Raw genomic sequence first — 26,505 nt, 5'->3', positions numbered from 1 at the left:
TCTGGGGAAGCTGGCAGGCAGGGTTCTGCTTTCAGTGCCAATGGTAATGAGCCCCATGAACGGGCCATCAGTTGACCTCTCGGAGACCCACTTGTCCCATATTCTGTATTGCAACAATTGTGCCCATATTCCTGTATGCTATGAAGTGGCTTCCTGCCTTCTTTATAGGCTGTGGGATACCCAAGGTAGGGGCTGGGCCATGCACCTCTCCCTCGTTCTACTCCCCCCAGAGTAACCTCGCTCCCCTCCAGCCCTCCGAGGGTCAGCAGTTGATCTCTAACCATTCCCTGGTTGTTCTCCTCTAAGAAGCATCTCATTGACTGACAGCCCCAGGAGCTTCCTGGTGGCCCAGGAGCTCCCAGGAAAGCCCCACTCCCAGGGCATCTTCTCCTCCCCATCCCCGACCCCTCTGCAGGATCAAATACATAGTACTAAAATAATAGCTCAGTGCACCTAACAACCAGGTAGCGCTAGTGAAATCAAAGGCAAACCTTTCACCTTCAAGTAGGTATGGGTTTGGGTCTTGGGCGGGGTTTTCTTTTGAGTGTGAGCAGTGAGAAGCCCCCGCCTGGCAGGAAAGGAGATAAGGGCATTGGAGCTCAACCCAAGAAGGAAACAGTCTGGAATCCTTCCCTGAGCGTCACCCTGCCCTCCCGCCCGAGATGGCCACTGATAGCCGGCTGGCCTTATCAGCGGACTGGGACTGAGGACACTAGCCAAGCGAGAGTGTACACTTCCCGGGCGGGCACTGGGCCTATTGGCAGGGGCACCCGGCCGCCAGCCTGGCTCCAGAGTCAGCGCCCTAAATGAGCGGGGCAGTGGCAAGGGAGGAGTGGCGCCTGCTAGAGAGGGACAGAGCGTCTCTGATTTCCTAACAGGCCTAGCCGAGTGCCAGGAGCCGGCAGGCCAGCTCACAAGGCCAGTCCTCCCTTGCGAAACTGTCCTCTCCTCCTCTGGGTGAGCTTTCCTGGAGGCCACTGCACTGCTGTCCAGCCACCGAGTGCCCCAGACCTCCTCTCACACGCTTGCCGTGTCCTCCTTGTGTCAATCCATCTAAGTATGGTGGCAGCTCAGGAAAGTCATGACACTTCCTGGGGTGCGAGAGGCTTTCTCTCATAAAGCTGAACGGACTGATTTCATTAGAAAGAAAGATGGCGGGCAAGCCGATGTGGAGAGCCGGGCACACTCTACAGCCAGAAGGAAGCCCGAGGAGGAGGCTGTGGCAGAGGGCCCTCACCCCGCCCTGCTCACAGAGGGAGCTGGTCTGCAGGCTGGGCCAGCCCACTGCTCCCTGAGCTCGGGAAGAAGCTCCTTAGAATTTCTTTGTGGTACCCCTAGATGAACACCATGAAGCAGGAGACTGCGACCACTTTCAGACTCTGCTGGGAGCGTGAGTGGGGGAGGCCAGAAGTGACCAGCAAGGGGCCTCGAGGAGTTGGAGAAGTATAATACTGGCCCATTCTTTTGCCACCAAGCATGGAATCCCGAAGGCACCTTCGCTTAAGCGGTGTCCTCTCTCCCTGGCAGTCTTGGCAAAAATAAACGCCTGTATTCAAGAATAAATGCCTGCCGGGCCCAGTGGCCCACGCCTGTAATCCCAGTGGCTCGGGAGGCTGAGGCAGGAGGATGGAGAGTTCAAAGCCAGTCTCAGCAACCTAGAGAGGTCTTAAGCAACTTAGTGAGACCCCACCACTACAAAAAAAAAAAAAAAAAGGGCTGAGGATGTGGTTTAATGGTTAAGCACCCCTGGATTCAATCCCTGGTACCAAATAAATAAATAAATACATAAATACATAAATGCCTGCAGTGGCCTGGGGCCCAGGCGCCATCTTCCAGGGCTGGAGTGTGAAGCCACAGTGCAAAAGTTGGCCAGAGCTCTGTCCCTGGGGTGAAGGAGCTCAGATGGTTCTGTGGTGGGTGAGTGCGTAAGGCAGTAACCAAGGACCAACTGGGCAGGGACAGCTGGGCCCGGGACAAGTAAGCTCTGTTGATGTTCAGAGAATAATAGGCTGTGCTAAAGGCATAATAAGCATTGTGCTCCGAGTGGCAGCCACCCACAGAGGGGCAGACAGGCCTGGGCTGAGAAAAGGGCCTGGGGCTGCTTGGGGATGTCAGCGGGATTTGGTAAGGGCTCTGCCAAGTCTAAGAGACCTGGAGATAAGAGTATTTAATTGGCACCTGGAAGTTTGTTTGGTTTTAGAGCCTTACCCTTAGCAGAATATAAATTTTAATAATGGGGCAACACTTTCTAAATGGAGACAATCTTTCTGGATGAATGAGATGTGAGTCAATATTTGTATTCCCCATGCATTCTTTCTGTGTTCAACTAACCGGCTGCAAGGAGATAAAGTGCTTAGCCTGGCATTCCTGCTCGCTGGCCCACTTCCACCCGGCCCTACGCTCTCCTCCCTCCTCTTCCACACCTCCTGTGCAGCCAAGCCCGGCGGGTCGCAGGTCTGTAGAACGGTCTTGTCCTCATCTGCCTCCAGCTTTTGCTCTACTGGGCAAGACTTTTCCCACCCTGGCTCCTTTTCCCAAGTCCTTTGAGACCAACTGCAAGACCCTTTTCCTTCCCTTCCTATCCTCCTCCTCTTCTTTCCCTTTCCTCCCTCTCCTCCTTGAACTTCCCCAAGCTCCTCCCACACACCCTGCCACAAGGCTTGCTACTCACAGCCCAGGAAAGCTCTTTGGTTCCACCTAGTTCTAGCTCTCATCTAGTCTTTGCTTCAAGCTGCTCACACAGGACCTTGTACCCAGCTGTTTTTTTCTTTTCTTTTCTTTTTAGGGAGGGCACCAGGAATTGACCCAGGGATGCTTAACCACTGAGCCATATCCCCAGCCTTTGTTTTTATTTGAGACAGAGTCTCACTGAAGTTGCTTAGGGGCCTTGCTAAGTTTCTGAGGCTGAGTTGAAACTTGAGATCCTCCTGCCTCAGGCTCCTGAGTCTCTGGGATTACAGGTGTGTGCCATTGTGTCTGACCCAGCTGTCCTCTCTTAAAAAGAGCTGAAGATTGGGGTGGAAAGAGCACATGCTGGCTAGGGGTGAGGCATCCCAGAAGGGCTCTGTTCCCTGGGATGCAGTCCCAGCACACGGAGGCTTGGTGTCCAGCAGGTCTCGGGTTCAATGCACCTAAGGACAGTAACAGCTTTTCATTCATTCATTCAACAAGGAGGCCTGGATCCTGTCCTTACAGGTCAAATAGTCCAGTGGGAGGGTGAATGTTGCCTAAGTGGATCAGTGTTTGGAACCAAGGTGGTAAAGGGAGACTTGCCTGATTCTAATCCCGACTCAGTCAGCCAAACTTTACATTGTGCAACAAAGGGGTCACTTCTCTGGGTCTCAGTTTCCTCATCTGCAATGTGGGCATGACAATATTACCTTTCTAGGAGGGGTTGCTGCAAGATGAAGCCAGATAGCTTACAAGACGCTTTCAGAACAGTATCTGGCACGCTGGGAGCTCTGCTCCGTCAGCAGCAGCTCTTGTTACTAAGTGGGCTGCACGTGACACAGGACGAGGGTGCCGTCGTGACAGGCAGAACTCTTCACTGCAAGGGGAGAGGAGCTTCAGGGAAGGCATTCTGGAGAAGAGACCTTTGTAGAGCAGGAAGAGTGGGTTGGGGAGAGGGAAGGGAAGGGCATTCCAGGCAGTGAGAATGTCAGTAGCCTAGCTAGGGCCCCTGCCTGGACCCCAAGCTGGCTGGATTCAGCCACCTGCCTGTATAAGAAACAGGTAAAAGATGGAAAAAGGACAATGAACTTTATGCAATTTGAGCAAACTAGGGAGAAGCAAGGGTCCTTAGCACAGATGGCATTGAAGGCCCTGAGGCCCCATGAGGCCATTTAGACCAGAGTTGCTCAGCCTCAGTGTGAGTGACATTTTGTCAATTACAAGAACATGATTCTTAGTTGTGGGGGCTTCCTGTGAATGATAGGACATGAACAGCATCCCTGACCTCCAACCACTGGATATGGGTAAAATGTCTCCAGACATTGACAAATGCCCTCAGCTGAGATCCCCCCACTATATCAGGGGTCAGTAACCTATAGTCCACCAAGCTTCAAGTTCCACCGTGGGCTATTTTTTTGTATGGGCACGTGGTCTAGAGAGCTAAGAATGACTTTTACTTTTTAAATGGTTGAAAAAAATGCAAAAGAAGAACAACATTTGGTAACATAAAATTGTATGAATTAATATGTCGGGGTATATAAGTTTTTTCTTTGTAATAGTCACTCACTGTCATTCATTTACATATTACCTATAGCTGCTTTTGAGCTATGACGGTGGAGCTGAGGCCTGAGTAGGCCTGTGGAGTTCATAACACGGTTTGCGTATTTTAAATCCCAAATTCTGGGACCAGAAGTGTTTTTGGATTTCAGCTGCTTTTGGCTTTTGGAGTATTTACATATTCATAATGAGATATCTTGGGGATGGGTCCCAAGTCTAAACACGAAATTCATTTATGTTTCATGTACACCTTATACTCCTAGCCTGAAGGTAATCTCAGGCTGTGTAACAAGTCTGTGCATGAGGAAAAGTTTCACAGTATGGAATTTTCCATTTGAAGTGTCCTGTAGACACTCAAAAACTTTTGGATTTTGGAGTGTTACGGATTTCGGATTTTCAAATATGGGATGGTCAACTCATATGTCAGTCTTGACAAGGACCATTCTGTTGGCTTGGCGGGGCAGAAATCACCCCGGGAGACAGTGGATGAGGAGACTGTTCTTTTGAAAATCCTGCCTTTAAAGGAAGATGAAAGGCAGGTAGCTTCTGGAGGGGAATTGGGGTTAAGGAAAGGCTTATCCACAATGGGTTATGAGAACAAAAAACCAGAGAGGGACGCATGTGATGTGGGAGAGAAAAGAGACACCCAGTAGAGGGGAGCCTGGGAAGGAGAGGGAGAGCACAGGCAGCACTCTGTGGGGGGTGGCTGAGCAGAGCCACCACCCTGGTGGATGGACTACTCAAAATAGGTCAGACCAAGGCATGTGCCCTGTAGCTGTGAAGCCACAGAACAGTGTGTAGGCTGTAAGGTGATGGAAGCAAGTCAAAGTCGTGTCAGTAGACTTAGACAGCAGTGTGGGTTAGGAAAGATACTTACATCTGGCCTTAGGATTATTTTGAAATCTTACTCTGTTATTGTGTTTATATACAAATGACCCTGTTCTTCAAACTATGTGCTAACTTTGTTGCAAATTATATAGAGAAATCCCCCAGGGTGATTTATATTGTCTTTCTACTTGTCTCAGTTGAACATTTTGAGAAAACTTTCATTGAAGTGTAACATGTAAAACAATGCATCCGCAGTCTAAGGATTCAGATGAATTTTCACAAAGGGAATGCCGTCACCTCCTAGTTCCTGGGTTGAGAAATGGAACCTAGTCGCACCCCAGAGTCCTCTTGGTCCCTTCCTTTCGCCAACTCTTCCTGGAGACACTGCCATATTGCTTACACCAGAGCCTGGTTTTTTCCGCTTTAAAACTCCACCACGGTACTGAAGTCTGAGGCCAACCACTGGTGCTCTGGCTGGTTCCCTTCCAGGGTCTTCCGCTCACCTGGAGGCAGCTCTGAGCGCCCCGCCTGTTCCTGGTTGCTTTACTCTGCCATTTCCCTGATGGAGCATCATCAGATTCTGGGAATCAGGAGGTGGGGCGGGAATGCTAGTCATAGTCCTTTGGGCTGAGAACAGAAGTGCAGATCTGAATGAGATGATCTCCAATGTGCCTCAGGCACACTGGGGTCAGGAAGCTGATTCTTAAATTCGGGAAGCACTGTCAAAGTTTTCCTACTCTTACTCCTTTGATTTTTTTTTTTTTTTTTTTTTTTTTGGTGTTGGGGATCAAACCCAGGGTCTCGTGCACAGCTAAGCAGGCACTCTACCACTGAGTTACAGCCCTAGCCCTGTTTGCCTTTTGAGGGAGCATGAAGATTTGATGGAAACTTTCACACCCCTCTCCCCCGAAAAACACATCTACACAGGTTCCCAGAAGTTCGCATTCAATGTCAGTGTGCTCTCAGACCCCGATGGCCACCCAAAGGCCCCAGGAAGATGGGCCTTGCACACCCCAACCTGAATTGTCAGTGAAATGTTTCAGGAACATGGATGGGAGACTGCTTCCGTCAAGTCGTCAGCGCAGCCACAGTCTCACTTGTCATGTTCCTTTTTCTGTAGCTGCTCAGGCTGTGTGGCTGGGTAGCTCCGAGGTTAAGGCATAAGGCCAAGGTGGCCAATAAAGATCTCATTAAAGTTTTCCACCATAGCTGGACACAGCAGTGCTCTCTTGTAATCCCAGTGACTCAGGAGGCCAAGGCAGGAGGACCAAAAGTTCAAGGCCAGTCTGGGCAATTTAGCAAAACCCTGTCTTCAAAAATGAACTTTAAAAAGGGTTGTGGGTCAGTGGTAGAGCATTTGCCTAGCATGAGAGAAGTCTGGGGTTCAATCCCTAGTACTAAAAACAAAACAAAACAAACAAACAAAAAACCCCAACAACAAACAAACAAACAAAACAACAAAACAAAACAAAACAAAGAACCCAAAAAACCAAGTTCTTGGCCATGTGTCTTGACCTTGACAGATTTGATCTCTACTCCCTATGGCAACCAGGTACAGGTAAATACTATTTTCACATTTTTATTGATGGAAAATGGGGCTCACAGAGAGTAAGGAGCCAGGTGTGTTGATGCATGCCTATAATCCTAGGGACTCAGGAGGCTGAGGCATGATGATCCCAAGTTCAAAGCCAGCCTCCGCAATTTAGTGAGGCCCTAAGCAACAGAGCAAGACCCTGTCTCAAACTAAAAAATAAAATGGGGTGGGGCTGTGTGGCTCAGTGGTTAAGGGTCTCTGGTTCAAACCCTGGTACAAAAAAAAAAAAAAAAAGGCCGCAGCTAGTACCGTGAGCGCGGTGCCGCGGGTCTGGGTCTGGCTGGCTCTCAGGCTTTCCGCTTTTCCTCCCCTCAGAGGGGGCTCTGTGCTTCCCTCTCACTTCAGTTCTGCTGGCCCGGAGTTTGTAGCACTGGGTGGGCTGGTCTGGGGAGCTGACTGACAGTCTGAGGACGGCTCAGCGCGCACCAGCTCCACTCGTGGGAAGTGAGTCACTGGAGCGCTGCCGTTTGGGGCTCCTGGGGACATATACACACTTCCTGTGTCTTGGCCAGAGCCCCGGGCAGTGTGAGCTGGCAGGCGGCTCTCTGAAGGTGGCTAGAGATAGAAAACTACCCAGATCTGCATCGAAGCCTCTGCCTGGATTCATGTGACAGAGCGATGTCACCTCTGGGCCTTGGTTTTGTAATCTGTAAAATGGGGGCAGGGAGGAGCAGAGGTCAGACTAGATGGGGGTACTTGGTCCTCTCCCGGAAGCACGACCCAGGAACCTGCAAGTTCTCCCTATGACAGTGATTCTCAGACTTGACTGTGCATCCGAATCATCTGGAGGGGAATTTCCCAGTTAAGAAGAACCACGGATCTTGATGGGGGTGGGTGTACTCAGGGCCCCCATGAGATCCGCCCATGGCTTGCTTTCTATAGCCCAAGAGCTAAGAACAGTTTTGACATTTTTAAATAGTCGGGAAGGGTGAGGAACAAAAGAAGAATATACTGTGACACACACAAATGATATGAAATTCACATTTCAGTGTCCATAAATACAGTCTTGCCGGAACAGAGTCACCCTCCTTCATTTACATACTGTCTAGGCTGCGTCTGAGCTCTGAGGGGGGGTTGAGTCGCCTGTACAGAAACCACTCTCACGGCTTCACGCTGCTGCTCAGTGCGCCACACCGCACAGGGAAGTGGTTAAACTTGACTTTGCCTGTTTAAAAGGCAAAGCCTAAAATCTTTACTAGATGGCTCTTTAGAGGAGAAGCTTGCTGACCTGACCTATGGAAAGGAAGGGGAGGGAGGAGAGAGGTAGCAGAGGGGAGGGGCGGGGGGAGGGGAGCTGTCAGGGGCTTTTGGAATGGGGGGAGTCCTCCCCTGCGCGCCTGCCCTTGGCATCCTGTACATGACTGCTTTGACCCTGGCCTGGAAGGCCTCTGAGCAACCAAGACCTTCCCACTCACCTGTACGCATGCCTGCGATTCCATTTCTAGAGCAGGGGCTGTTAACGGGAAGCCCCCTGCGGAAGACAGGCTTCAGGTGTCTAGGCAAGCTTGAATAAGCAGTTTTCTGGGGAGAGGGTTCTCCTTGGGGCCAGTGACCTCCCCTCCCCGTCCCAAACCCCGAGGGCCTTTTCCCTTGAGTGTACATTTCTCTCTCCACCCCTCCTGGCCCAGTGCGAAAGTCCCTGGAGAGAAGCACAGTGCATATCCCTCCCACCTATGAAAGGGGGCAGCCATCCAACCGCCCCAGGCAGGCCTGAGAAAAGTCCAGAGAGTCTGAGCAGGGGTGAGGGGCAGGTGGGGGAGGCACGGAGAGAGGAAGAGAGTGATCAAGGGAAAAGGCCGCTTTCCCAGAGGGTGGCAGGACCCCCCACATTACAATCCACTCCTCCCCGTCAGCAAGAGGCAACAAAGACTTGCAGCCCACTGGGGCCACCCCTGCTTCCCAGACCCCAGGAGCCTGCAGCCTGCAGCGTTTGCCAAGCAAGTCTCGACTCTGGCCCTGGGATTCCAGGTATTTTCCCAGCCACCCCACCTCATCTAATTGCTTTCCAGTCAGCTAATCCTTGGCCCACGCCCTCGGCTCCGGCCAGGCAAGCCACCTTGGTGTGGCCAGTAGTAGCTGCGGAGACTTCCCATGGCGCACAGCCAAGCCCGGGGCAGCCTCTTGATTCCCCTTGCCCAAACCACATCCTCCCTGCCCTTCCCCACACCTCAAACTCTCCCTGACGAACATTTCCAAACCAAGCGGAACACAGTCCAGTCCAGACCCAAAGCAGCAGACTAACTCAATCCCTGTGTCACCTCCCCCAAGACTGGTCACATCCCAGCTATCAGGGAAGGACAATTAGCAAAAGTGGAGCTGTACCTACTGTTCAAGTCCCAAAGCTAATTGTTTTAAGCAGGGCTTCAGCCTTAATTAAGGATAATTAGTCACTGCATGTGTGTTTGCATTTCCTAAGTCTGGCTTTTAACCCTGGGAAACCAGATTCAGCAAATACTTTTATGTTTCAATATCTCTGAGTAAGGGAGAAGGTCTTAATTACAGAAATGGTAGTCCTGTGTAATCAAAAGGGCAACGAAAGAATGAGCTAATTGTGCCTTCTATGCACTGGGCCACGATTTCTGTTTGGGCACCGTGAGGAACAGCTGGCAGCTGCCCGCTGCTGCCCGCTCCTGCTCCCCCGGCTGTGAGTTCTGTTCTTCTCCCTATCATGCACTCTGCCACCCTGGCCTCTGTCCTTCTTTTCCTTTTGATGCTTTTCTGCCTCTTTATTCATTGCAGGATCTAAAGGGTCGCCTTTTACAGATCCTGCCAATTATCCACCCTCGCCCACTGGCTGTGAGCTTTAAGCTTCAATTCTTGCTGCTCCCCTTTCCTGTGGGGTACTCAAAATAGGGAAGTTAGCAAAAGTGCTTTTTAGACTTTGGGCTTTCAGAACTGTCCCCAAAGCCTGCTGATCTTGGGAGCTAGCCCCCAGAGCTGTGCTGGTCAGCATAAGAGCCAACAGCTACATGTTGGTCTCTAGCACTTGGAACCCACCTAGTCTGAATGGAGGGGCACCTTCCGAGTGAAACACACACTGGATTTCAGAGCCTTAGTTAAACAAAAAAGAAAAGAAAAAGAATAAAAGAAGAATATAAAGATTCTCTCATTGGGTCGGGGATGGAGCTCTGTGGTAAAATGCTTGCCTGGCAAGCTCAAGGGCCTGAGTTCAATCCCCCATGCACTGCAAGGAAAAAAAACAACAATGGAAAACCTCGATACTTGTTAATATTGGTTAGATGTTGAAATGAGAACTATTTGGATATATTAGATAACATAAAATTAATTTCACCTCTTCATTTTTTAAACTGGGTACTAGAAAATTCAAAATTGTGGATGTGGCTTACATGATCTTGCTCTGGACATGGGGCTCCATAGCTGAGGTTCTGGTGTGATCCATAAGGGCTGGGAGGCCTCAGTGTTTGAGACTGTGTGTCTCCCAGACACCCACCTGTTCATCTCCTTTACCTCCCCTTCATCCTTGACCCGCATGGCCTCCTCCTGCTTCCGGGGCAGCCCACCCTCACCCTCGGGAGCCATAGGAGTGTGGGGCCCTGTAAACCTCCCCCCCCAGGTCCAGCTGAAGGTGCTGACATACAGCTGGTACTCACTCCGTACCTCCTTAATAATCCCTCCATGGGCTCTTGATCCAGGAAATTGCCTGAAGCCCATCCTGACTTCTCCCAGTGATTGTGGCTCTTGGGATCTGACTTTGGACAGATGGATTCAATCTCCCATGAAGCTTAGTGGCTTGAAATTGGGATAAGACCACCTAACCAGAGCCAAACATGGCCCAAAACCCAAGCGACTCCATAGACCAAGAGCACTTTTGCACTGGTTCACTCTTACTGTGGTCACAAGTAGTTTGATCTGTGGTGAGGGTATCTCTTTCCTCTTGGGTTCTGAGCTCACCTCCAGGGACCACTCCCAGCCAGCCGTACCCAGTTCCCTCACCTTGTCTCTGCAAGGACTCCAGATTGGCCTCAGAGAAGCCTCCCCAGATTAATTTCAGAAGGGCTGACTACTGTCTCCTGCTTTGCTCAATCTAGACACTCTATTTGATTAATGAATCAAGTGTTTATTGAGCACCTACTATATATATCAGGTACCATTCTAGAACTCGGGATATACCTGTGAATAGTCACATTCCCAACCTCTACAGAGTTTCTGTGCTAGTTGGGGAGATCAAAAACAAGTAAATTATCAAAGAAAACTCTTAAGGTAATGCCAGCTATTAGTACTATAAAAAGGAAAAAAAAATCAGGCTGGGGACAGGGTTTGGGGCAGCCAGCTGGAGTGGGTGTGGTCAGGGAGGTCTCTTCTGAGGAACTGACATCTGAGGATTCCAGGTTAGCTAAGAAAAGGGCATTTGCCCTGAGGAGCAGCAAGTGCAAACCCAGAGTCTCATTTTACTGAAACCTTAACATTTTTTCTCATTAAGGAGCATTTTGGGGCTGGGGATGTGGCTTGGTGGTAGAGTGGGTGACCGGCATGGGCGAGGTCCTGGGTAGTCAGTTACACCCCCTCCCGCAAAGCACTTCATTTTAGACAATTAAATATGCTGCTGACTGATCCCTTTATTTTATGACTTTGTTTTTCAGAGGTGGTGTGTCCCTCAGATGGGGAGCTACAGGGAAGGAAGTCAGTTTATAATTAGCAAATGTACTGAGTTATATACATTTGATCCTCAACCCCCTGCAAGAAATCGGAAGGCCACAGAGGCTTGCTGCCTGATTGTGCCTGCCTCCAAAGCCACCCTTCTTTCCCCAGCACCCCATCTTGGGGCTACAACAAGGGTTGATCCTGGCCCAGGCCCCCTGTGACTTACTGGTCAGCACAGACAGCAGTAATAATGGAGCCATCAATAAGAAACTGGTTTCTAGCTGGGTCCTGAGATGCACAGAAGCAGGGGGAAAAGGTGGTTCCTGACTCGGTCTTGCCCACACAGGAGGTGCTTCCCAAACTCGATCCACAAGGACCAAGAACTTCAGCAAGCCAGTATCATCAGCTCAAGCAAATTTTTTTTGGCTGGGGATTGAACCCACGACCTTGTGCTTGTGAGGCAAGCACTCTACCAACTGAGCTACATCCCTAGCCCCTCAAGCTAAATTTGATCTGTAGGTCCTAAGAGCCAGGGCAGGTTGAAGAAGAAAGATCACCACAGCAGGGAGGGTGGTGTGTGTGCTGGGTGCCACCAGCTCAGTGCAAGGTGCAGCTTCTTCCTCTCCCCCAGGAGGCCGGAGCTGTGCAGGACAGGGAGGACAGCAGGCTCCTGCCCAGGGCCTGCACTTGCGACAGTGGGGAGTTGGGGGCTGATTCCTGAGCCAGAGCATGAAGGTTGGGTGGGGAGGGGGTGGATTTGGGGAGGGCCTAGGGAGGAGGCTGGGGGTCACATTCAGCCTCCCTGGTGGAAAACACACAAGCTTCTCCCCCTCCTCCTCCTCTTCTCCTCCTCCTCCTCCTCCTCTTCTTCTTTACATTTAAATGTTTTAATTTTATTATTTTCTGTTTCTCAAAATGGCCTAAAGATATCAGTACACTTGATTCTTGGGCATAATTAACACTGTACCTTAAGTCCTATAAATGCCTATATTGCCAACTTATTTTTTCTAGGGATATGATGCCAATGGCTCTTATAGGCAGAGGCTTTACCAGTGAGTCTTCCAATCAGTAATCTCCTGAAGCAGACATCAACATAATGCTATGGATTCTTAATATTCAAGTGACAAGCTTTACTTCTTAATTGTGTTACCTAAAGTTCCTGATGGCCATCTTTTTTTTTTTTTTTTTAACCTCCATAGAACCCGGTTTCTTATCTTTATTTTATTATTACCTTTTGGGGTGTTGGGGATTGAACCCAAGGCCTCACACATGCTAAGCAAGCACTCTATCATGAAACCACCACCCTACATCCCTGGTCTTTTTCATTTTGAGATGGGATCTCTAAATTGCTCAGGCTGGCCTCAAATTTGCAATCCTCTTGTTTCACCCTCTTGGATAGCTGGGATTACAGGCATGTGCCACCACACCCAGCTTGGTTTATTATCTTTAAACACACAGGTCATTCTTATCCCTGCCAGTCAATCCCTCTACCCAGCTGACTTCAGAAAGTGCCCCTGCCTGGCCCCCTTGTGTTCCCAAGTTCTTTGAACCCAGGGACTCTGCCACCAGTCGGCTAGGAAATGGCCTTGGACAGCGAGCAGGAAGGACAGTATTCTATTGTGTGTAGCTTGAACCCAAAGGACCTAAACATCTACAGATGCACGTGAATGTACACAGATGTGTATCTGAACACACGTCTCCAGCAACATACAATCCTCTTCTCTGATGTTCAGGCCAAGGGACCATTTACACAAAATCTGCACCCCGCTTCCCTTTAGCTCCTCCCCGACCACGTCCCCGCCCGGTTTCAGCCGGCTCTGCAGAAGCAGGGGCCTCTTGAAGTTCAGACATTAATTACCGAGTTAGAATTTTTCAAAATTACAAGGCAAGGCCCCCGGGAGATAAGAGGCAGAGGAGGAGCGTGGAGGGGCGGCAGGGAGGGCCATCGCCCGGGGCGGGTGGCGAAGGCGGGGTGGAGGCCGGGCTCCTGCTAGACCGGGTGCGCGGGGGAGTCCCCGCCCCAAGGCCAACGCCGGCTGCGGGGAGCCGGAGCCCGCCGCGGGACAGGGCACGGGCTGCGCACGGGCTGCGCACGGGCTGCGGGCTTTTCTTGTGGATTCCGAGTGGGAAGGTTTCGAAAGCTCCACCTCTGACCTCTCCGGCCGAGCCTTTAAATTTAGAGTTCCGGTTGGAAAATGGTGATGGGCATTAAAATTGTTTTCTAGGAAGGGGAGAAAGGCCATGGAGGCCCCCTCCGTGACTAGGACGACGTGAGGTGCGGCGCCCTGGGCGGGACCTGGGAGGGCAGGGGTCCCTGGGGCTCCGCCTTCAATCCAACTTTTACACAGTGCAAATAGTGAGTGTCCATTAGGAAAAGCTGCCGAGCCTACGCCTTGGTAGGACTAACTGATTCCCGGGCGAGCCGCAGGGTCCCGAATCTATGGAGAAAACACCAGCCTGGACCCACACCACCCTAAGGAGGGACCCAGAGAGGTGTCCTGTCCAAGCTGTGCTGAAAACCTTGGCAGCCTCCTGAGTTTCAGGACTGTTTAAAAATGGTTCTGGCTTGGAGGCTGGTTTCCCTTTGGAAACCAGTGTCTGGTAGAAGCTGGTATTTTTATAACTCCAGGCTCTCTATCAGATCCTGTGTTACCATGGTTGCTAGGGGGAACGCGGGCTTCAGATTTCACGTGTCAGTGTGCGGAGTCTGGCTGGCTCAGGAAGCAGAACAGTCGCGGGGTGGGGGTGGGGCGAGGGTCGGGAGGCGGGTGCTCGGGCCTTACATGCTGATCCAGGATCCCGGGCAGTCTCAGACTGGGCTGGCTCAGTGTGTATGTGTGTGTGTTTCGGGGAAGGGGGTCTGGTCAGGTCGGCATCGCACCATTAAGTGATTTGGCTGTATGGGAACCGATCGCTTTGGGAACCCAGCTCCGGAGCGGACTACACTGGCGGGGGTTATTTCAACAGTTACAGGAATGGTTGCTTAAGCTGGAGGATTCACAGCCGCAGCTGTAGGACCTACGGGGACTCTGATGCTAAACTAGTGCCCAGGGCCTAGGTACCTGGCCCCGCCTGCTCAGAGGAACCTTTCCGGTGGGGTCTGTGACTAAGATCAGGTCTGGAAGAAACTGTTCCTGGGGAAAGGTCTCCCAAGCTTGGATTTCCCAAGCCTTGTTTCAGCCCTTCCCCTCCTGCTTAGTCTTTTTGTAAGAACAAATTCAAAGACAACCAGGTGCTGGGAGTTGCTTTCTGCTAAGATGTCCTTCAGCTCCCGCTTCCTTCTTCCCAGCCCCCACTCCTGCCCTGATTTGGAGCAGTGCATTTTCCACAGTGCTTAAATTACCTGAGGGTCCTCTGGCTCCAGAATTGGGTGACTTTATTATCTCAGCACATTTTCTATCAAGAAATGTGTCTAGCAGACTTCTCAGTTCAATAAGGAAGTAGCATTTCCCCCTAATTAGTTGAATGAATACACAAACTCCTTTCCGCCTTCCGTGGTGTTGCTTTCCAGCTTAAAACTTTCAGAGGCGGGCTGGGGAGATGGCTCAGTTGGTAAAGTGCTTGCCTTGCAAGCACAGGGCCCTGGGTTCGATCCCCAGCACCCTGGGGGGGGACGACAGGGGGGACTTTCAGAGGGTCTTGGTGTCATTCTGCATCCTTCAGAGGCCATCTGGTGAGCCACAGCTGGCCCACGACTCACCCATCAGGCCCTCTTTACAGGCAGGCCATGCTCATTCTGTCCCAGTGCCTGGGTCTAAACCTTCTGGAAGCTTCTCCCCTTTCTATTTATGCCTGTCCTTAGCCCTCTTTCCCCTAAGCCCCAGCCCTGCCTCCTCATTGTCCCCACCAGCTGCCCACTCCCTACCCACCGGCTTCATCCAGCTCACATGCGTTCACGGCTATGTAATATCTAGGGATGTGGTTGCCAAGTGGATGTGCTGGGGGTGGGGATCACAAGTTCACACTCCCTCCTTCTAGTACAACTAGAAAACGCTGAAGTTCAATGTGAAGGAAGCGTTGTCTCCAATGAAATCACTACTTCCAGAACGAGCATGGAGCTGGGCATGGCGGCCCACGCCTGTCACCCCAGCTACTCGGGAGGCTGAGGTGGCAGGATCTCAAGTTCAAGGCCAGCCTGGGCAACTTAACAAGACTCTGTCTCAAAATTAAATTTGAAAAAGGACTGGGGATGTAACTCTGTGTGTGAAGCTCTGGGTTCAATCCCCAGTCCTGGGGGGAAAAAATGAAGGCGTACAGAATCCAGAGCGAAGTGTAGAATCAGAAGTGTCACAGAATCCAGATTTCTGTGACAGATGAGCATCAGCTTGTCCTGATGAATGACACCTTAAAAGTAACCAGAAAGAACTCAAAGGCATGAATGCAGCTACCTAGGGGGAGGACTTGTACGGAGGACAGATACCCTGTGTGGCCCCTAGGGCCAAAGCATGGAATAAGATAGTCAATCAGGACAGGGCAAGTGAGCCTGGCATGACGGTGGGCACTAGACGGGAGGGGAAGGCTGCGCAGGGCAGGATGGGGCTGTGTTTGACTGTGGGGGGACCTTGGATGCCCACTTAGGAGAATGGGCCTTGCTTTCTGGGGTGCAATATGTCTCGAGTCACGTCTGGGGTGCCATTTGCACTGACAGCAGCACACTCTGTGACTGTTCCCTGCGGGGGCGGGGGGGGGGGGGCTGCCATGCCCCCTGCGTTCTGTGAACAGCTCACTTGTTTTAAGCCTTCAACAAACCCACAGGGTGAGGTTTACTCCCGTTAATCCCGGGCTGCAGATAAGAAACTCTTATCAAAAAGGTTCAAAAGATGACATTATTGGGTTAAAGTTCCATAGCCAGTAAGTGGTCCGACTGGGATTCAAACTCAGGTCTCAGTTTGCAAGTCGGGGCCCCTCCCACATTGGTTTTGGCTTGTCACTGGGTGCACACTAAATGCACCTAAGATGGGCAGCTCCTGTTACCTGACCTTGGCTGCCTGCTGGAATCACTTGGAAAGCTTACCTCCGCCGCCAGCCCCATCCCCAGGAAGTTTGGTTTATTGGCTGAAGCGGGGTGGGGTCGGGTGGGGGTGGTCTGGGAATTTGTGATTTTGTAAAAGTTCCCCGAGGTGCAGGGTGGAGGATCATTTCCCATGGATCCAGCCAGCCAGTCTCCTCTCCCTGAGTCCCTCACTGCCCAGGGCACAGGGTACTTCTGCCACTTCTGGCCAAAGCAGGCCCTGCCCTGGCCCCCGCTGGGCTGCAGAAGGCAGCCCCATTCTATGCTCTGGGGAAAGCAGGAGTGGTCCCCCCTGGAAAGGCACCCCTGAAGAATGTTCTGCTTGACGCTCAGCCCTGCGAAACAGCGAGGCTTTCCACCCACACCCACTTCATCTCAGCCTTTTCCGAGGTCAGATTTCCCCCGGAGCCAAAACAATGTGAGCAATTGAATGCATGCTCACGCAAAACGGTAAAAAAATGGCTCCCTCATTGTTGCACGGAGCAATTTCATTTCCTGAGGAGCCTGACTTGCTGGCCTCTGCTTTCTCCTCCCTGGCCGGTGGGGCCAGCAGAGGCTTCCCGCCTCCTCCAGAAGTCCAGTGGGCTGCACTGCTGTGTCTCTGGAGCTCCCCTGAAGGGAAACACCCCTCAGAGCCACCTCCCAGGAAGGGCAGGGAGGGGTGAATGGGATGTCTGGGGCCAGGTGGAGGCAGAAGGTGGGTGCAGAGGGACGAGAGTCCTGGCAGAAAGCACCCCTTCCTCTTTTGCTCCACTCCTGACCTCTGGCTATGGCTTCTAGACACTGAAAAGAGCAGAAGGGAATTGTGGGTAAAGATGAGCTACGGGGAATGGATGGAGAGAGGGAAAATAGAATTTTGTGGGAAGGGAGAAAGAACGAGAGGAGCTCAGAGATTTGTTGAAAATTTCCCTGCCAGAGGAATTTTCAACGAAACTTAATTAAGGGGCCCGGAGAGAAGCATTCTGTGGTAACCCATGGAGCCTCGCAGAAACACCACTGAGGCCCAGAGGTGACCCTGGAGCAGAGGCGGAGAGGGTTGTAGGGTCAGGAAATGAGGGTGCTGGACCAACTGGAGCCACAGCCTCAGGGAAACGAGTTGTCACCAGGAGAGGCCACCCTCTCAACTTGGGTCTCAGACAGCAATTCCAGTCCTCCTGTGTGCAGAACCTTTATGGTCGGTTTGGGTGAGGACCTGGGCAGTATGGAAGTCTCCTAATGCTGTTAAAGAGAGCTCACAGCACTCCCTCTAAAAACCGGATCAAGACAAGGATGCCCTCTTTCACCACCTCTATTTAACACAGTCCTGGAAACGCAAGCCAGAGCAACGAAAGAAAGAAATTAAAGATATATGAGTAAGAAGAGCTGGAACTATCTGTATTGTAGAGGACATGATTCTATATTTAGAAGACCCAAAAAACTTCATTAGGCAACTTATAGAACTCATAAATGAATTCAGCAACACCTATAAATCAATTGTGTTCCTATATATCAGTGATAAATCAACTGGAAGAAAAATTAGGAAAACTATTCCATTCACAAGAGCCTCAAAAGAAAAAGAAAAAGAAAGAGGGCTGGGGAGATAGCTCAGTCGGTAGAGTGCTTGCCTTGTAAGCACAAGGCCCTGGGTTCGATCCCCAGCACCGCAAAAAAAAAAAAAAGAAAAGGAAGAAAGCAAAAAGACCTTAGAAGATGGAAAGACTTCCCACATTCTTGGATAGGCAGAATTAATATTGTCAAAATGGCCATACTATCAAAAGCACTATTCAGATTTAATGCAATTCCTATTAAAATCCCAGTGACATTCTTCATAGAAATAGAAAAAGCAATCATGAAATTCACTTGGAAAACTAAGAGGCCCAGAATAGCCAAAGCAATCCTTAGCAAGAAGACTGAAGCAGGAGGCATCACAATACCAGACCTTAAACTATACTGCAAAGCCATAGTTACAAAAACGGCATGGTACTGGTACCAAAACAGACATATAGACCAATGATACTGAATAGAAGACACAAAAATAAACCCACATAAATACAGTTATCTCTTCCTGGACAAAGGCACCATAAACATACATTGCAGAAAAGATAGCCTATTCAACATATGGTGCTGGGAAAAAGTGGAAATTCATGTGTAGCAGAATGACAATTGAACCCCTCTCTCTCACCCTGCACAAAACTCAACTCAAAGTGGATCAAGGACCTAAGCATTAGACCAGAGACCCTGCATCTACTAGAAGAAAATGTAGGCCCAACTCTCCATCATGTTGACTTAGGAACTAACTTCCTCAATAAGACTCCTAAAGCACATGAAGTAAAATCAAGAATCAATAAATGGGATGGTGTCAAACTACAAAGCCTCATCCCTGCAAAGGAAATAATCAAGAACATGAAGAGAGCCTACAGAATGGGAGAAAATCTTTGCCACATGCATCTCAGAGCATTAATCTCCAAGATATATAAAGAACTCAAAAAACTTAACACCAAAAAACCCAAATAACCCAATCAATAAATGGGCTGAACAGACACTTCACAGAAGAGATAAGAATGGTCAACAAATATATGAAAAAATGTTCAAGATCTTTAGCTATTAGAGAAATGCAAATTAAAACTACACTGAGATTTTATCTCATTCCAGTCAGAATGGCAATTATCAAGAATACAAGTAACAAAAAATGTTGGCAAGGATGTGGGGAAAAGGTACATTTATATACTGCTGGTAGGAATGCAAATTGGTGCAACCACTTTGGAAAGCAGTATGGAGATTGCTCAGAAAACTTGGAATGGAACACCAGTTGACCCAGTTATCCCACTTCTAGGTTTATACCCAAAGAACTTAAAATCAGCATACTAAGTGATGGGACCAACCTAAGTGCCCTTCAGCAGATGAATGGACAATGTGGTATATATACACAATGGAATATTACTCAACCATAAAGAAGAATGAAATTATGGCATTTGCCAGTAAATGGATGCAACTGGAGACTACATACTAAGTGAAATAAGCCAGTCCCCAAAACCCAAAGGCCAAATGTTTTCTCTGATACGCGGATGCTAACACAAAATAAGGGGGCAGGGTGAAGAACAGAAGTTCACTGGATTAGACAAAGGAGAATGAAGGGAAGGGAGTGAGGATGAGAACAGGAAACAAAGTAGAATGGATTGGATATAACTTTCCTATGTTCATATGTGAATACATGACCAGTGAAACTCCACATCACGTGCATCCACAAGAATGGGGTCCAATTAGAATAAGTTACACTCCATGTATGTGTAATATCTCAAAACACTCTACTGTCATGTATATCTAAAAAGAACAAATAAAAAAATAAAAAAGAGCTCAGAGGATGTCTTTCCATTTGTTTGTGTCCCCTGGAATTTCTTCCATCAATGTTTTGTACTTTTTTGTGTCTCTTACCTCCTTAGTTAAGTTCATTCCTAAGCATTTTGTTATTTTTGATGCTATTGTAAATGGGATTGTGTTTTTAATTTCCTTATGGGATAGTTCATTATTAGTACATAGAAATGTAACTGATTTTGGTATTTAATTTTGTATGCTGTGACTTTATTGAATTTATTAATTGCAATAGTTTTTTGAAGGAAGTCTTTAAAATTTTTTAGATAAGGTTATGTCACTTGCCTCGGAGACAGTTTCAGTTCTTCCTTAATGATTTGGGTGCCTTTTACTTCTTTTTATCTAGTCCCTCGGCCTAGGACTTTCAGACTATGTTGAATAGAACTGGTGAAAGTGGGTCATCTTGTCTTGTTCCAGATCTTCAATTAATCAGGAACATTCTGCAATATCGTGAGAACGTCTGCAATACCCAAAGTGATCTACAGATTCAATGCAATCCTTATGAGAATTCCAATGGCATATTTTTATAAGACTCCAAAGAGCCAAAGTGGTCTTGGGAGCAGAACAAAGCTGGAAGCATCACATTTCCTGACTTCAAAATATATCACAAAGCTATAGTAGTCAAACCAGTATAGCACTGGCATGGAAACAGACTTACAAACTTTATGGAGTAGTATAGAGGGGCCAGAAATACATCCACACGTTTATAGTGGGCTGGTTTGCAACAAGGGTCAAACCATTGGGAAAAGTCTCTTCAATAAGTGGTGCTGGGAAACTGGATGTCACACACAGAATGAAATTGGACCCTGTCTCATACCACATGCAAAAATCAACTGAACCGATTAAAGACTTAAATGCGAGACTTCCAACTACACAGTTACCACAAAGCATGGAGAACAAGCTTCTTGACATTGGTTTGGCAAGTGATTTTTAGATATGATCCCCAAAGTACAGTAAACAAAAGGAAAACAGACAAGGAGAACTAGAACACCTTCTGCACAGCCTAGGAAACTCGTCAACAGAGTAAGAGCCCATGGAGAAGATAGATATTTGCAAACCACAGGTCACATAGGGGTTTAAATAATATCCTTAGATATTAAATTAAATAATATCCTTGGATATTATTTACTCTGTCATCTGATGGCTGTGTGGCCCTTTGCAAGTTGCCTGATCTCTCTGTTTCCCTCTGGAAACGGGGGTGATAATCTTCAGGGTGTTGAAAGAGAACACCCAAAGGGCTTTGGACAGTGCCTTCCACGTAGTGAGAGGTGCTGTTATCACAATGGGATGCTGGGCAAAGGGCCCAGTGAGGAGCGGCAGCAAGCATGGAGCCCTGGTTCTTCAGGAGGGACCTGCCTGGGCTCTGGGCTGTGGCTGGGCTGGGAAGCGTCACGGAAGAGGTCACTTTGGGCCAGTTAGAAGGGTCAGGACCAGGAAGACAGATGCGGAGCTGACTCCAGGGTTTCAAGCTTGAGTAACCAGGAGCAGTTAATTGACTAGTCAGGGTGGGAAAGACGTGCCCAGGGGCTTGTCTTGGGGCAGGGACTCCGAGGGCTGGTGTCCTCCAAGCTGACAGGCCTGGGGGCTGAGCACATGGCTGGCTCCAGGCCCAGGGACGAAGGTGACTGGGGCCGCTTGCGAGATCTTTTGTCCCTGCCCTAGGCTTGCTCTAAATGAGGCCCTTCCCGGGGAGACAGCCGAAGCCTCTGTGTGACTCAGGGGCAGTGTGGAAAGAACAGGGCCCTGGGTGGGGAGAGGCAGGGACTGGCGCTGGTGGCCCATGACCAATGACGAAAGGCAACTAGATGGGTTCGGGGACTGCTGAGTGGCTATATGGAGGCAGGAAGGTGGTCTGGGCCCACGTGAGGGCCCGGACCCGGCAAGGGGCTTTGGGGTGCAGTTCTTCCACCTTGTTGGAGGAGCATGGGGTTCCGCGAGTCCTGCGGTGGTCTAGTGGGCAGCTAGAAATATGGGCCTGGGTGGTTCTGGAAGTTAGGTAGGCAGAGTGGGTGCTGCAGATTTTGGGTCAGCCCTCTCCAAGGCCCCAGCACAGGGTGGGTGACAGTAGGGCTCTGGCCATGAAACTTCCATGAGCTGCCTCAACCTGCTTTGGGGGCTGTGGTCAGGCGTGGGCATAAGCTTGGTAGAACTGACTTGAAGAAGGGGTCTCCGAGGAGCTGAGAAAGGTCTCAGGTTCTCCAAAGGGACTGACTGCTTAGGACACCTCCTGATAGTCTTGTTTTCTTCTCCTTTTTTTAAGTGCTGGGGATTGAGCCCAGGGTCTTGCACATAGTAGGCAAGAGTCACACCCCCAGTCCTTTTTACTTTGAGAAAGGTCTCACTAAGTTGCTGAGGTTCGCCTTGAACTTGCAATCCTCCTGCCTCAGCCTCCAGAGTCGCTGGAATCACAGGCGCATCTACCACAGCACCAGGCCCTCTCCACGGCTTTTCTTAAGGTCCCATTTTGGGGACACTGCGTTGTCCGGTGGAAAGAGCCTTGGGGCGGGAGTTCAGGAACTCCAGGCAACCCTCGCGTGGCTCGGCTGTGCGTCCACGGTCAAGGCACTCAGCCCACGTTCTCTTTATGCTCAGACACCTGCTCAGTCGCTGAGCCCCATCAGCCTGGAGAAGCCCTGCTCTCTGAGAGCGGAAGGCCCAGAACGAGGCCTCTGGGCACCTCCTTTGGCGCTCAGCCACTTGGCCTAGTGCACTCGCTCCCTCTCCATGCTAACCAGCCTCCTTAAACCCTTACCGAAAAAGCGGAATGAGCCTCCATGCAGTCGGAGAAAGCTCAGAGCAGGTAAACTCTCCCCCAAGATGGCACAGTTAAGAAAATGGCAGAGCCAGGATTTAAACCTAGGGGTAGCCTGAACCCAGGGACCCTGCTCTACCTTGGGGCTCTAGCTTCTGTTACAAAATGGTGAATGCCATGGATGATTTACTTACTCCTCAAGTTTGCCATGAGCATGACCCAGGTCTGTGTTTTCCAAACTGTCCTCTGAAAGTTCAATACATCACACAAACGTGTGTTTGGACGATCTCTGCTCTTGTCCATGCAGACCTCCTGGCACCTTCTGGATCTCACGCCAGAGAGTTCACACTACATACACCTCAGGCAGTGTGATAAGTGTCCCAGCCCCAGGCCAGCGCCCGCCCTAGCCCTGCTTCCTGCTGGGGGAGCAGGTGAGGACCACACCAGGAGGGGTCCAGATCACCCAGGGAATTGCTGGGGCAATTCAGGTCGCTGCCCTAGAACAGCACTGTCCCTGCTTGAGGTGGCTCGCCAGAGGTACAGGATAATGCAGGCGAGGATGGGAGGACCCTGAGGCCATCTGGGCAGCTCCCTGCCTTCAACTCCACCCAAAGGGACACTGGGGGCAAAGCCACCGGCCCTGTGAGTGCTGCAGCGGCGAAGGCCCTTGACAGTGAACCGCCTGGAGAGGTCGTCGACGGCCGAACGCGGGAAACAAGTCTGAATTCAACAGCGTTTGTGAAGAAACAGGGATGCCCACGCAGAGTGGCAGAGGCTTGGTGGCTTACAAAGTGTCCCAGAGGGACCTGCATGCTCTCCTTGAGGCTGGAATGAGCGTGCTGTTGTCCTGCAAATGGATGCTCCAAAAGCACTCGCAGACACAACCCTGCCTTTGCTCAGATTGCCCTGTTATCTTCTTCCATTCAAAACACAGACATGTGCCTGGACTGCGCTCCTCCCGCCAGCCAACCAGGGCCCTTCCCCTGCTGCCCCTGCGGCCTTGCACAGGAGACTTCCGGAAGGACTCGCCCACACCACCATCCTCTCCTCCACTGACACCCAGGCCCCGTGAACTCCTTGGAGCCAAATCCAGGACATTTCTCTATGTTGGTCCTTTGGCTCTCTGGAACCTGTCCTTCCCAGTGCCCTGGTGGTACCAGAGGGCTGCTGGGGTGGGAGGGGACAGCACTCCGGAAGTAAGGGGCTTGCAGGAGTTTCTATTGAAGGCCCCTGTGATGGTGCTTATGGACTCTTCTGGAGCCTTCTTGACACCTCACTCTCCTGGCTTGCCTCCTACCTCCCTGGCCATTCCTCCTCCACCCCTCTACTGCCCCTGCCTCTCCCCCACCTAGACCCTCTTCCTGAGTGACTGATTCGTCCCCAGTCTCCAGCACCAGGTGCACATGGACACCTCACATGAGCGAACCCCCTATCTCCAGTGTGACCTCTTCCAGCACTTCAAACCCTTCTGCCCACCAACCTTGGGACAGCTCTCCAAGGATGATCAACAGGGGACCCAAATGTAATGTCTGAAACTGATTCCTGGTTCTCATCCCCATACTGTTTCGCTTCCAGCATTGGCTACCCCTGTTGGCACCACCAGGTTGGTAAACAGGGAAGTGTTACTTGCTTCCTCCATTTACATTAGCATGGCCTGCTGGCTCCAACTAGAAAGGCAGCTCAGCTAGGACTCACACACACCTCTCCTGGTTCTCATGGCTGTGTTAAGCCACCAACCTCCACTGGACCATACCAACAGGTCCCAACCAGTCCCAACTGGGCTCCACACCCCTTTTTGCCCCCTTTCAATTTTACCCTGAGAACAGCTAGAGTGACCTTACAAAGGATGTTATCATACCTGTAGGGCAGGTGCCCCATGAAGTTCTTGCTACTTCTTTTCTTTTTTATCTTTGCTTTGCTAGGGACCCGACCCAGGGTCCTGCATATGCTAGGCAAGCGCTCTACTGCTGAGCCACACTCCCAGCCCTGGATATTCTTATTTACTCCTTTTTCAGATGAAATTTAGAAGCAAATATGTTCTTTATAGAAAATTCATTGACATAATACTCTAGGCCTCCTCTCTGTGGCCAGTGTTTTAGATTAGGAGTTACTTAAGTCTAGGTTTAAAGGGGTTTATTTAGGTAAACTTAGTAAATAAAAACCTGGCTTTCTGAAGTGGAAGCATGGGGAATTACACTTCTCTTTACGGAAGGATTTATAAGTCATCCAACCCTGTAGCTTTCCAGCGCTTCTAGAGCGAGCTCCCATTTCTGCGAGCTGGGGGCGTGGCCCGGCGGGGCGGGGCCCGGCGGGGCGTGGCCCCGTGTCTCTTACCTCCCTGAGGCACGTGTAGATGGGGCACACCAGCACTCGGAAGGGCTCGCCTGTGCTGCTGCGCATGGTGCCGAACACTTCGCACAGGAAGGTGATGAAGCCCAGCCAGCGCTCCACGTCCTGTTGCTGCAGCTCCTCGCGCACCGTGAAGTCCTTCTGTGGAGACACAAGAGACCACGTCAGCGAGGCGCCCAGGCACTACCCGTTGTGCCATAGTACCTGTCCAAGGGCTGGTCCTGGGCAGCAGACAAACCCCATGTAAATGAGGACGGCGTGGGTGACCGGTGGACTCTGTGGACAGCGGGTACACATTGACCAGAGGCCACCGCACCTCTTCTCTAGGTGTTGCTGGGTTGGGGCACAGCCTCCTGGACATGGCCCAGGCACGCCGCAGGTCACCACTCTTCTACCCAGAGGCCCTTAAGTCATGCCTCCGTGACCCCAGTACTGAGGAGGGGGAATGGGGTCGGGACGACACCCTTCGTAGACTCATCACCTCTCTCTTTCAACTCCTGTGGCTACACTCTCTCCTTTGGCTAAGCTCCAAATCACAACCTCTCCATCAGGGAGTGTAACCAGAACACACACCTGTCACCATAGGGCCAGCAACTGGCCACCCAGGCCCGTTTTAGCCCTGGCCTTGGACTAGAAACACAAATACAGCCCCTATCTGCAAAGGGCCTAGAAGACAGTCAGAAAAATTGAAGCATTCATACATTCACTCATTCTCCTCCTTGGAGTGTTACTGTGCTATGTGCCAGGTACTGCCCCAGGGGCTAGGCTAAGGCGGGTTCCTGTTAACTATGATAGAAGAGAGATGGTATTAAAAACCATCAAGGGTTCCAGTAAAGGGACTTTGGGAGTTCAGAGGCAGGAGTTACTATTCTCAACTGGAAATCAGGGCCTTCAAAGAGGCTAGGATTCTGTCAGGAACAAGTATCTAGAGTAGTTAAACTCATAGACCAGAAAGAATGCCAGGGACTGGGGAGGGGGGAGTCACTTAATGCGCAGTTTCTCAAGGTGAAAAAATCTTGGAGTTTGGTTGCATAACAGTGTGAATGTAAGTTAACCCTGCCTGGCTACACACTTAGAAAGGATTGAAACAATAAACTTAATGTATCTTGAAACTTATCTTTCTTGAATGCATACTCCAGCCAACAAAATTTATGACTCCAGTTTGAGGAAATCCTAGTACAGAAGAATGGGAAGGGAACATTGAAACAAACCAGGTAGACTCATGAAGTTCAGTCAAAATAAGTAATTACAGCCCCAGTGTGGTGGTACGCGTCTGTAATCCCAGTGGCTCGGGAGGCTGAGGCAAGAGGATTGTGAGTCAAAGCCAGCCTCAGCAACTTAGAGAGGTCCTAAGCAACTCAGTGAGACCCTGTCTCTAAATAAAATGCAAAAAAGAGCTGGGGATGTGACTCAGTGGTTAAGCACCCCTGGATTCAATCCCTGGTACCCCACAAAATGTATTTGTAATTTTGGTTACAGAGTGAATCAAAAACCAGAAATAATCTTTGGAAGAGAAGATTTAGTTTTTAATTTAACAATTTATCTTTTTTTAAACTTCATTATTAATTTTGGAGACAGGGCCTTACTATGCTGCCCGGGTTGGTCTCAAGCTCCTGAGCTCAAGTGATTCTCCTGCAGCCTCCCAAGTACTGAGACTATAGGTGTGCACCTTCCACCCAGCTGATATTTAATTGTAAAATATAACCTAAAATAATAATTTCATAGTATTAGTGACTTAATAATCCAAGATTAAATTACTAACAACTGGTAAATATTTGTGGGAAGGGGACGGAA

General features: G+C 50.1%; 1 protein-coding gene across 8 annotated transcripts in view; it reads right to left on the bottom strand.

Moving 5' to 3' along the window:
* Ctif (cap binding complex dependent translation initiation factor) overlaps positions 1-26,505 on the bottom strand; it is a 283,522-nt gene that overhangs the window by 15,839 nt on the left and 241,178 nt on the right. For all 8 annotated transcript variants that reach the window (XR_007105188.1, XM_047526492.1, XM_047526496.1 and 5 more), the window contains one exon: positions 24,697-24,852. Coding sequence is in view for 7 of the 8 variants with exons in the window: in XM_047526492.1 (XP_047382448.1) it covers positions 24,697-24,852 (156 nt within the window). In the remaining variant the exon portion in view is untranslated. The remainder of the gene's footprint in view (positions 1-24,696; positions 24,853-26,505) is intronic.

This window comes from Sciurus carolinensis, chromosome 15, assembly GCF_902686445.1.
Source record: "Sciurus carolinensis chromosome 15, mSciCar1.2, whole genome shotgun sequence".
NCBI classification, from domain to species: domain Eukaryota; kingdom Metazoa; phylum Chordata; class Mammalia; order Rodentia; family Sciuridae; genus Sciurus; species Sciurus carolinensis.
This window is presented reverse-complemented; position numbering and strand designations above follow the sequence as displayed.